General features: G+C 39.4%; 1 protein-coding gene across 1 annotated transcript in view; it reads left to right on the top strand.

Moving 5' to 3' along the window:
- LOC117521530 (integrin beta-1-like) overlaps positions 1-12,616 on the top strand; it is a 51,981-nt gene that overhangs the window by 14,687 nt on the left and 24,678 nt on the right. Inside the window, exons 2-3 of the mRNA XM_034182852.1 lie at positions 3,154-3,220; positions 4,565-4,650. Of these exons, the coding sequence (XP_034038743.1) occupies positions 3,154-3,220; positions 4,565-4,650 (153 nt within the window). The remainder of the gene's footprint in view (positions 1-3,153; positions 3,221-4,564; positions 4,651-12,616) is intronic.

Below are 12,616 nucleotides of genomic sequence, written 5' to 3' on the forward strand. Positions count from 1 at the left end.
GCAACAGATATCTGAAGCTTTTGTACAACAATCATTTCCACATAAATTCACCATTATTTCATCATAAAAGATGGAGGAAGTGATCAGAGATAGAGGCAGGGCGGACCAGTTTTTAGGTGGTGTGGACCGTTTGGTCTGCGACACCGACTTCCACTCACTGAGCCCTGCGATGGAGGAAATTGAAAACAGGTGTGTTGAATGTGTGATGATGATCGTGGTGACCGTCTGGAGTTAGAGGAAACGCTCCAGAGAACGACTGGAGCAGTCTGACCAAATAAGGGAATGCATGCGTGTGAATATGCCAACCATTTTTCTTCTGTTACACACTGATGACCTCAGCTGGAGTTTCTTCTGTCCTCAAACCTCACATTGTCAAAATGTTAGCTCATTTGGAGCATGTCTTCCAGCTGTACTGGGTTCTAATATTTACTGCACATATAATTTTTTTTTTTTTAAATATTTGGCAGCTGACTGCAGCTGGAAAGCGTGGTCATCATCAGACTGCTTCACAGAGCAGTTTTTCCTCTGCAGCATGCACGCTTGACTGCTGGTGTGTTGAATTCTTGGCATTGAAACTGCAGCTCTGCTGCTATAATTTTGACCATTTTGTTGTTTTTACAACCCCAATTCCAAAGAAGTTGGGATGTTGTGTAAAATGTAAATAAAAACAGAATACAACGATTTGCAAATCCTCTTCAACCTGTATTCAATTTAATACACCACAAAGACAAGATATTTAATGTTCAAACTGATAAACTTTATTGTTTTTGTGTCAATATTTGCTCTTTTTGAAACGGATGCCTGCAACACGTTTCAAAAAAGCTGGGACAGTGGTATGTTTACCACTGTGTTACATCACCTTTCCTTCTAACAACACTCAATAAGCGTTTGGGAACTGAGGACACTAATTGTTAAAGCTTTGTAGGTGGAATTCTTTCCCATTCTTGCTTGATGTACGACTTCAGTTGTTCAACAGTCCGGGGTCTCCGTTGTCGAATTTTGCGCTTCATAATGCACCACATTTTCAGTGGGCGACAGGTCTGGACTGCAGGCAGGCCAGTCTAGTACCCGCACTCTTTTACTATGAAGCCACGCTGTTGTAACACATGCAGACTGTGTCTTGGCATCGTCTTGCTGAAATAAGTAGGGACGTCCCTGAAAAAGACGTTGCTTGGATGGCAGCATGTGTTGCTCCAAAACCTGGATGTACCTTTCAGCATTGATGGTGCCATCACAGATGTGTAAGTTGCCCATGCCATGGGCACTAACACACCCCCATACCATCACAGATGCTGGCTTTTGAACTTTGCACTGGTAACAATCTGGATGGTCTCTTTCCTCTTTTGTCCAGAGGACATGATGTCCATGATTTCTAAAACCAGTTTGAAATGTGGACTCATCAGACCACAGCACACTTTTCCATTTTGTGTCTGTTCATTTCAAATGAGCTCGGGCCCAGAGAAGGTGGCGGCGTTTCTGGATGTTGTTGATGTTTGGCTTTCACTTTGCATGGTAGATTTTTAACTTGCACTTGTAGATGTAGCGACGAACTGTGTTAACTGACAATGGTTTTCTGAAGTGTTCCTGAGCCCACGCGGTAAGATCCTTCACACCATGATGTTGGGTTTTAATGCAGTGCCGCCTGAGGGATCAAAGATCAGGAGCATTCAGTGTTGATTTTCGGCCTTGCTGCTTACGTGTAGAAAGTTCTCCAGATTCTCTGAATCTTCTGATTTATATTATGGACTGTAGATGATGGAATCCCTCAATTCCTTGCAACGTTGAGAAACATTGTTCTTAAACTGTTGGACTATTTTGTTGTTTTTTTTTTTTTGTTGTTTTTTTTGGTGATCCTCACCCCATCTTTGCTTGTGAACAGCTGAGCCTTTTGGGGATGCTCCTTTTATACCCAATCACGACACTTGCCTGTTTCCAATTAACCTGTTCAACTGTGGAATGTTCCAAACAGGTGTTCTTTGAGCATTCGTCAACTTTCCCAGTCTTTTGTTGCCACTGTCCCAGCTTTTTTGAAACGTGTTGCAGGCATCCATTTCAAAATGAGCAAATATTTGCTCAAAAACAATAAAGTTGATCAGTTTGAACATTAAATATCTTGTCTTTGTGGTGTATTCAATTGAATATAAGTTGAAGAGGATTTGCAAATCATTGTATTTGTTTTTTATTTACATTTTGCACAATGTCCCAACTTCATTGGAATTGAGGTTGTACTTTTGTTCCAAAATGCAGTTTTTACCGTCACTACTTCCACTGTCCTTTCCTCGATGTCTTTATCAGGAATGTGCTCTGGACACAAACATGCTTGCTGAAGTTAGACCTCTGGCAGCTTGAAAGGTCTCAGTCGTCCCTGAGGACAGCAGGCGGGTTTTGGTTTGGGGTACTCGAGCTCTGACAGTCCAGGTCTGCAAATAATGGATCCTAGGATTTGACAGACTGAGCAGCTCATTCCACACTTCCCTATTCACAGCCAAGTCCCGCGGTCAAATGGCAGCAAAAAGCAGTTGGGTTTGTCACTTGATGAGTGTTCCTGTGGCGTGCACGCTAACATCTCTTTTAAATCACTGCAGTGGTGTTATCTGGTTACAACAACAGCGCTTTTAGATTTTGAAGTGTTTATTTTGTGCCAAATTTTACAAAATCCATGATGGACAGATTTATACAGAAATAAGCTGTTTCACGGCATTTTTCACCATCTGGGATTATTTTGTTCGAGTGAACAACCAGCTGACGTCACGCTGCTTCTTCACCTGGCTTGGCGGTCTCCATGCCCCGTCACCCAGCGTTTGCCAAAATAGATCTCTGGTCTATTTTGGCTCCGCCTAGCTGACAGCATAGTAACCGTTGTCTCTTGCCGCTGCAGAACGTAGCTCCAAGCAAGCATGTTCGTGCTTGGAGCTACTGTGACTGTAGGACAAGTCTTCCCTCGGCCATTTACATTCTGTGTCCCCCTTCATTTTTGGGTATTTTGAGATGTCTCGTATGTAATCTCAGGTCATTGCTGGTCGTGACTTCCTCCCTCCTACAATACATGACTCATTTATTTCCTGCTCTTGAACATGACGGTCGGTATGTAGCTGGAGAAAAGGTTTCCATTGTGAATGTTTTTAATCTCAGGGTTTATTTGTCTTGTTACAGATGGACCTGAGGTTACTTTTACTGGCAACCTTAGCCGTGGTCTTTGGTGACAGCAGGGGACAGCAAGGTAACAACCGACTACTTTCTGTGTTCCAGTTTCCGTCTGTTTCTCTTTATCTTAGCTGTTAATTATTTACCAGCTCCTCCTGGAGCATTTTAAGTGTGTTACAGACGACCAGTGCAACACAATCACCACCACACAATTCATCCCAACACTCGTTGTGTCCACAGATTGTTCTTATTATTCGCTTATATTAAACTCAGCCCTCAAAGCACAATACAGAAGTACTGTAGTGGTTTGCCGGTTGATAAATTAGTGATTGATAAAGTCCTTTACCCCTTTGAAAATGAGCTGTTCAGAGTAATTTAGCAACAACATGCCAAATTTTGCCACCTGAATACAAGTATTTTCTCCTCTACTTTAGAGAAACTGGTTTTGACTGACTTTAAACTGATCTACAACTGGTCAAATAAATATATATATATATATATATAACATTTTGAAGATGTTTTAAACTGTTTAAGCCTAGTATAACCTTAAACTTTCTAACAGTATTTGAAAGAAGTAAAGTTGGTTAATCATAGATACACACTAGCTCCACAATTCGATGCATAATCACGTCACTCTTCCTGCTAATTATGTTGAATGTAATCATGGATGAATGTTTTAACTTGAAAGAAACAAATGATACTGAAGTATAAATTCTAACCTTTGATGTTATCTGTTTTGTTTTTGTATATTTTATAAGTAATGCAAGAGATCATTATTTCTTCTATGCAGTAGTTAACTGTTCATTGCATCACAAGACTAATAATAATAACAAAAAAAAAACAAGATTTGATACTGGTTTTACAATGCATTGTTGTACCCCAAATTAATCTGGAATGATTCCGTATTTGTCTGGACTGAGCCAGTTCCCCACCAAACATGATTTTAAACCACCAAACTTAAATATTCTTTGTGAACTGGTTTTATTTGGTTTAAACAAATGGAAACCTGATATAAATGGACTCAATTTGAGCTTGTTGTCAAAAAAAGATTGAATAACTTTTGTGTATTAAAAAAGTGTACACCTTGAGGACACTGTTATTTTACCTCATTTTGTTTTTAAGTTTTTCAAATTTTTCATCAGTAACTCAATTAGCTAATTAACATTAAAAAACAAAAGTTTAATCCGCGATGAATAAAATCATTGAGCCCAACAGTACAGTCTGATAAAAGAATAAAAAGTGTCCCCCTCATGTTGTAATCTTTCATTCTTAGTTTTATGAGGTGAAGTCATCATTTGGTGAGCTGCCGAGAGCTTTTCTCTGCATTTTGGAGCCAAACGCTGAATCTGTTCTGAATTAAGCTGGCATTGATGGAGGTCCTCGGTCATGGCCGACAGTAACCCACGGTCTTATCTTTCAGAGGGCAGCGTTTGCATCAAGGCCAACGCGCAGTCATGCGGAGAGTGTATCCAGGTCGCCGAGATGTGTGGATGGTGCGCGGATGAAGTGAGTTGACCCAGTGAATCATTTTGTTCCATGAAAGAGGAGATTATGTGGTAAAAGTGTTGTGGGAGGAGCTCCGGGATTGTTGTCTGACTTCTAACAGACCTGTTTTCATCTTCCTGCATGTGAAATCAGAGTTTCTAAACACTGAAATGACGTGTTTTTAGCCGAATGGTTTATAATATCAGTGAGAGGGACAAGCTGACGGCCGGCACCTCTCACAAAACGTCATGATAGATCTGTTGATATCTTTAATCAGCCGGTCTTGATAAAATACAGTTTTCACTACATTAATACTGTTGGTGGAACATGTGCATATATGAACATGTGCATATATACAGTTGTGTTCAGAATAATATATGTGCTATGTGACTAAAAAGATTAATCCAGGTTTTGAGTATATTTCTTATTGTTACATGGGAAACAAGGTACCAGTAGATTCAGTAGATTCTCACAAATCCAACAAGACCAAGCATTCATGATATGCACACTCTTAAGGCTATGAAATTGGGCTATTAGTAAAAAAAAAAAAAGTACAAAAGGGGGTGTTCACAATAATAGTAGTGTGGCATTCAGTCAGTGAGTTCGTCAATTTTGTGGAACAAACAGGTGTGAATCAGGTGTCCCCTATTTAAGGATGAAGCCAGCACCTGTTGAACATGCTTTTCTCTCTGAAAGCCTGAGGAAAATGGGACGTTCAAGACATTGTTCAGAAGAACAGCGTAGTTTGATTAAAAAGTTGATTGGAGAGGGGAAAACTTATACGCAGGTGCAAAAAATTATAGGCTGTTCATCTACAATGATCTCCAATGCTTTAAAATGGACAAAAAAAAAACCACACACGCTTGGAAGAAAATGGAAAACAACCATCAAAATGGATAGAAGAATAACCAGAATGGCAAAGGCTCACCCATTGATCAGCTCCAGGATGATCAAAGACAGTCTGGAGTTACCTGTAAGTGCTGTGACAGTTAGAAGATGCCTGTGTGAAACTAATTTATTTGCAAGAATCCCCCGCAAAGTCCCTCTGTTAAATAAAAGACATGTGCAGAAGAGGTTACAATTTGACAAAGAACACATCAACTGGCCTAAAGAGAAATGGAGGAATATTTTGTGGACTGATGAGAGTAAAATTGTTCTTTTTGGGTCCAAGGGCTGCAGACAGTTTGTGAGACGACCCCCAAACTCTGAATTCAAGCCACAGTTCACAGTGAAGACAGTGAAGCATGGTGGTGCAAGCATCATGATATGGGCATGTTTCTCCTACTATGGTGTTGGGCCTATATATCGCATACCAGGTATCATGGATCAGTTTGGATATGTCAAAATACTTGAAGAGGTCATGTTGCCTTATGCTGAAGAGGACATGCCCTTGAAATGGGTGTTTCAACAAGACAATGACCCCAAGCACACTAGTAAACGAGCAAAATCTTGGTTCCAAACCAACAAAATTAATGCCTCGCAGATGTGAAGAAATCATGAAAAACTGTGGTTATACAACTAAATACTAGTTTAGTGATTCACAGGATTGCTAATAAAGCAGTTTGAACATAATAGTTTTGAGTTTGGAGCGTCAACAGCAGATGCTTCTATTATTGTGAACACCCCCTTTTCTACTTTTTTTTACTAATAGCTCAATTTCATAGCCTTAAGAGTGTGCATATCATGAATGCTTGGTCTTGTTGGATTTGTGAGAATCTACTGAATCTGCTGGTACCTTGTTTCCCATGTAACAATAAGAAATATACTCAAAACCTGGATTAATCTTTTTAGTCATATAGCACTACTATTATTCTGAACACTACTGTACACACACACACACACACACACACTCATGCATGCACCTAAACACACCCTGTAGATTTCTCTCTCTCTGAGCTTTGGTGTGTAAATGGATCCTCCTAAATGATTTATTTCCTCTTCCTACTTATTCCAAGAGGAGCTGGATCCTATCCCAGCAGTCACTGGGTGAGAGGAGGGCTACGACCTACTGTCAGTTTAGTGTCACCAGTTCACCTAACCTGCATCACTTTGGAAGTGGGAGGAAGCTGGGGGGAACCCATGGGAAGAACATGCAAACCCCACACAGAAAGCACCAGCCGGGAAGTGATCCTACAACCTTATTGCTGTGAGGGAGCAGCACTAACCACGAAGAATATTTGTGTCTCACAGGAAACTTCATTGATTGGTGGCTCTTAATTTGGTTGTTGTTATTCCTGTGGAGCCCCTCTGATGATCAGACAGACCACACTGCAGAGAGTGAGGCCGTCCCATCGGGTTGGTGTTTAACTCTACCACTCCAGTCTTTGAGTTGAGATATATCTGAGTGTGACGACTCTAAACATCAGCTCCCGCCAGTGTTGCAGAATGGACCGCGAACTGCAACTTCTTCATTTTCACTCTGCAACATTTGCGACTCCATGAAACATTATTCTGTGTCGAGCGTTAAGCTAAAGAATCCATATCAGAGTCAATCTGCTCATTTTACAGAGGATCAGGATAAACTTCATGAAGCCTGATCAATTTCAGATCTTCTGTTTGTTGGTTGCCGAAGCTCCAGCGGCCATGAATGTTTGTTGAATCTCTCCTCTACACAGAGTCACTTTTAGTGTCTATTTAACTATTTCACAAAGTAAGAATAAATATTAGTGGTCATTTTTAGTCTCACTTAAAGGTGGAGAGAGGTTTGTATCAGGGCCGCGTTTGTCCATCTGTCCAATGCAATATCCTCAAAACGCACAGAGCAACTACATGGATAGTCAGTGGACCGTCATCTCACTACACGGGTCACTTTGAGGTCAAATCAGAGGTCATTGTCTAAAATGTGTTAACATTAATGACCATGTCTCAGGAAGGAGATGAGATACTGAAATTAGATTTTCTGCTCTCCCGGGGTTAATGAGTGTAACACACATCTGAGGTCAAACACGTCAGGCGATGGCGTCAACCCAAGTCAGAAAAAAAAAAACGAGCTAGCGGCAGCAGTCGTTTGGATGCCTTGTTCATCATGTGACGCTCGATTCCAGAATTGGCCTGAAATCATAAAAATTACCAGGTTACTCTGGAACAAATCAAAATATGCAGATGTAATATGTCTGAAGTGTTCTTTTTTGTTCTTCTTCATGGCTCTAGATGTTTATCACATAAATCTAAACTGATACGTGGTTTGCTACAGGGGAGAATAACAAAACTTTTTTTTTTGATGTGTGGTTTTGAAAAAGTTAATGTGGAGTAGAACATGTTTTGATTCACTTCCTTGTCCCAGTTGAATTTTTTTTTTTTTTTTTTTTTGACGTGTGGTTTTGAAAAAGTTAATGTGGAGTAGAACATGTTTTGATTCACTTCCTTGTCCCAGTTTAAATTTTTTTTTTCTTTTTTTTTGATGCGTGGTTTTGAAAAAGTTAACGTAGAGTAGAACATGTTTTGATTCATTTCCTTGTCCCATTTTTTTTTCTTTTCTTTTTTTTTGACGCGTGGTTTTGAAAAAGTTAACATAGAGTAGAACATGTTTTGATTCACTTCCTTGTCCCAGTTCTTTTTTTTTTTGACGCGTGGTTTTGAAAAAGTTAACATAGAGTAGAACATGTTTTGATTCACTTCCTTGTCCCAGTTTTTTTTTCTTTTTTTTTTTTTGACGCGTGGTTTTGAAAAAGTTAACATAGAGTAGAACATGTTTTGATTCACTTCCTTGTCCCAGTTTTTTTTTCTTTTTCTTTTTTTTTGACGTGTGGTTTTGAAAAAGTTAACGTAGAGTAGAACATGTTTTGATTCATTTCCTTGTCCCAGTTTTTTTTTTTTTTTTGACGCGTGGTTTTGAAAAAGTTAACGTAGAGTAGAACATGTTTTGATTCATTTCCTTGTCCCAGTTTTTTTTTTCTTTTTTTTTTTTTGACGCGTGGCTTTGAAAAAGTTAATGTGGAGTAGAACATGTTTTGATTCACTTCCTTGTCCCAGTTTTTTTTTTCTTTTTTTTTCTCTTTTTTTTTTGACGCGTGGTTTTGAAAAAGTTAACATAGAGTAGAACATGTTTTGATTCACTTCCTTGTCCCAGTTTTTTTTTCTTTTTCTTTTTTTTTTGACGTGTGGTTTTGAAAAAGTTAACGTAGAGTAGAACATGTTTTGATTCATTTCTTTGTCCCAGTTTTTTTTTTTTTTTTTGACGCGTGGTTTTGAAAAAGTTAACGTAGAGTAGAACATGTTTTGATTCATTTCCTTGTCCCAGTTTTTTTTTTCTTTTTTTTTTTTTTGACGCGTGGCTTTGAAAAAGTTAATGTGGAGTAGAACATGTTTTGATTCACTTCCTTGTCCCAGTTTTTTTTTTCTTTTTTTTTCTCTTTTTTTTTTTGACGCGTGGTTTTGAAAAAGTTAACATAGAGTAGAACATGTTTTGATTCACTTCCTTGTCCCAGTTTTTTTTTCTTTTTCTTTTTTTTTTGACGCGTGGTTTTGAAAAAGTTAACGTAGAGTAGAACATGTTTTGATTCACTTCCTTGTCCCAGTTTTTTTTCTTGTTTTTTTTTGACGCGTGGTTTTGAAAAAGTTAACGTAGAGTAGAACATGTTTTGATTCATTTCCTTGTCCCAGTTTTTTTTCCTTTTTTTTTTTTTTTTTGACGCGTGGCTTTGAAAAAGTTAATGTGGAGTAGAACATGTTTTGATTCACTTCCTTGTCCCAGTTTTTTTTTTCTTTTTTTTTTCTCTTTTTTTTTGACGCGTGGTTTTGAAAAAGTTAACATAGAGTAGAACATGTTTTGATTCACTTCCTTGTCCCGGTTTTTTTTTTTCTTTCTTTTTTTTTTGACGCGTGGTTTTGAAAAAGTTAACGTAGAGTAGAACATGTTTTGATTCATTTCCTTGTCCCAGTTTTTTTTTTGACGCGTGGTTTTGAAAAAGTTAACGTAGAGTAGAACATGTTTTGATTCATTTCCTTGTCCCAGTTTTTTTTCCTTTTTTTTTTTTTTTGACGCGTGGCTTTGAAAAAGTTAATGTGGAGTAGAACATGTTTTGATTCACTTCCTTGTCCCAGTTTTTTTTTTCTTTTTTTTTCTCTTTTTTTTTTGACGCGTGGTTTTGAAAAAGTTAACATAGAGTAGAACATGTTTTGATTCACTTCCTTGTCCCGGTTTTTTTTTTCTTTTTCTTTTTTTTTTGACGCGTGGTTTTGAAAAAGTTAACGTAGAGTAGAACATGTTTTGATTCATTTCCTTGTCCCAGTTTTTTTTTTTTTTTGACGCGTGGTTTTGAAAAAGTTAACGTAGAGTAGAACATGTTTTGATTCATTTCCTTGTCCCAGTTTTTTTTTCTTTTTTTTTTTTGACGCGTGGTTTTGAAAAAGTTAATGTGGAGTAGAACATGTTTTGATTCACTTCCTTGTCCCAGTTGATTTTTTTATTTTTTTATTTATTTTTTTTTGACGTGTGGTTTTGAAAAAGTTAACGTAGAGTAGAACATGTTTTGATTCACTTCCTTGTCCCAGTTTAATGTTTTTTTTTTTTCTTTTTTGACGCGTGGTTTTGAAAAAGTTAATGTGGAGTAGAACATGTTTTGATTCACTTCCTTGTCCCAGTTTAAATTTTTTTCTTTTTTTTTTTTTTTTTTGATGCGTGGTTTTGAAAAAGTTAACGTAGAGTAGAACATGTTTTGATTCACTTCCTTGTCCCAGTTTTTTTTTTTCTTTTTTTTTTTGACACGTGGTTTTGAAAAGTTAATGTGGAGTAGAACATGTTTTGATTCACTTCCTTGTCCCAGTTTAATTTTCTTTTTTTTTTTTTGACGCGTGGTTTTGAAAAAGTTAACGTAGAGTAGAACATGTTTTAATTCACTTCCTTGTCCCAGTTTTTTTTTCTTTTTTGTTTTTTGACGCGTGGTTTTGAAAAAGTTAACGTAGAGTAGAACATGTTTTGATTCACTTCCTTGTCCCAGTTGAATTGTTTTTTTGTTTTTTGACGCGTGGTTTCGAAAAAGTTAACGTAGAGTAGAACATGTTTTGATTCACTTCCTTGTCCCAGTTTTTTTTTCTTTTTTTTTTTTTGACGCGTGGTTTTGAAAAAGTTAATGTGGAGTAGAACATGTTTTGATTCACTTCCTTGTCCCAGTTTTTTTTTTTCTTTTTTTTTGACGCGTGGTTTTGAAAAAGTTAATGTGGAGTAGAACATGTTTTGATTCACTTCCTTGTCCCAGTTTAAATTTTTTTTTTTCTTTTTGTTTTTTGACGCGAGTTTTGAAAAAGTTAACGTAGAGTAGAACATGTTTTGATTCACTTCCTTGTCCCAGTTGAATTGTGTTTTTTTTTGTTTTTTTTTATTTTCTCCCTGTCTTGTGCGACAGCGTGTCTCAGCCGGGACACTCGGGGATCTGCTCGCCGGTCTTCTGCGGTCTGAGAATAACGAACAAACCAGACTTATTTTGACAGACATTTTTTACTTTATTTTTTGTTAAACACCCATCTAATGTCTGTCCCCAGTATTCACAGAGTTCACTGGTTGAAATAGTTTTTGGTGTGGCGTGTTCACCGAGCAAGGCCGCGGGAGCAGGAATGTGCATATTTGTTTGTATCTGCTGTTACTGTGGAAGATGTTGACATGCTTATTCTTGTTGGACTCGCTGAGAGAAATTCCTGCTGCGTGTCTCAACATAAACGCGCTCTTCAGTATCTCCAGGCTGGATGTGTCCAGAACAGTCCTTTTCAGACTCACTCAGGGAAATTGAGGTTCTGGCGGTATTGTATTGAAGCACACAGAGTATCAACAGTGAAAGTACAAAAGAAAAACAGTTTGCAATATAAATCCACAAATATAAGTACCAGACATACTGCTCACTACTGGTTTGCTGGCTACTATTGCTCTTCTCCTTCCCGTCCGCTGTCTTCCTGACTGGCATCGTCCATGATGTCCAGCAGTTTGTCCAGTGTTCTCTTCTCTGCCACCATCACCAGACAGTCCAGCTTCATGCCAACCACAGAGCCAGTCCGCCTGATCAGTTTGTCCAGCCTGGATGTGTCCTTGAATGTACTGCCCCCCCCCCCCCCCCCCAGCACACTACGGTGTCAAAGAGGATGCTGGCTACTACGGACTGGTAGAACATCCACAGGAATTTCCTGCAGATGTTAAATGACCGCAGCCTCCTCAGGAAGTCCAGCCTGCTCTGTCCCTTCCTGTACAGGTGGTTGGTGTGGGTTGTCCACTCCAGTTTGCTGTTCAGCCGCAGTCCAAGGTACTTGTAGGAATCCACAACCTCCACCTCAGCTCTCTCGATCAGAACTGGTCACAGTCTTTATCTGGACTTCCCAAAGTCAATGACCAGCTCTGTTGTCTTTGAGGTGTTGAGCTGTAGATGGTTTGTGTGGCACCAGATAGCAAAGTCCTTCACTAGGCTCCTGTCCTCCTCTCTGTCATCCTTGATGCATCCAACAATGGCTGTGTCATCTGCGAACGTCTGGATGTGACACAGGTCAGACTTGTAGCAGACGTCAGAGGTGTACAGGGTGGAGAGAAGAGGGGCCAGCACCATGCCCTGGGGTGCTCTGGTGCTACTGATCACAGTGTCAGACGTGGTGTCCCTCAGCCTGACATACTGCAGCTTGTCGGTGAGATAGCTGGAGATCCATGTGACCAGGCAGGGGTCCACTCGCATCCTGTTCGGTTTGTCCTGGAGCACAAGGGGCTGGATGGTGTTGAAGGCGCTTGAGAAGTCCAGGAAGAGAAGCCTCATTGTGCCGTTTTCCCTTATCCAGGTGCGAGTAGACTCTGTGTAGCAGGTAAAGGATGGCATCGTCCACACCAACACCTGCCCGATATGCAAACTGCAGATAGTCCTGGATGTGTTGCACCTCTGTACCTGAGACCTCCGTATCTGCAACTCTGCAGCCCTCTGCATCATTGCGAACCCCCTCTGAGCCCCTCTAGGGAACCTGATGTGCGCCTCCCAAAAAACTGTAAATAGACAACGGAGGTTGCACTGGGTGTGATTGG

The sequence above is a fragment of the Thalassophryne amazonica genome, chromosome 12 (genome assembly GCF_902500255.1).
Source record: "Thalassophryne amazonica chromosome 12, fThaAma1.1, whole genome shotgun sequence".
NCBI lineage: Eukaryota > Metazoa > Chordata > Actinopteri > Batrachoidiformes > Batrachoididae > Thalassophryne > Thalassophryne amazonica.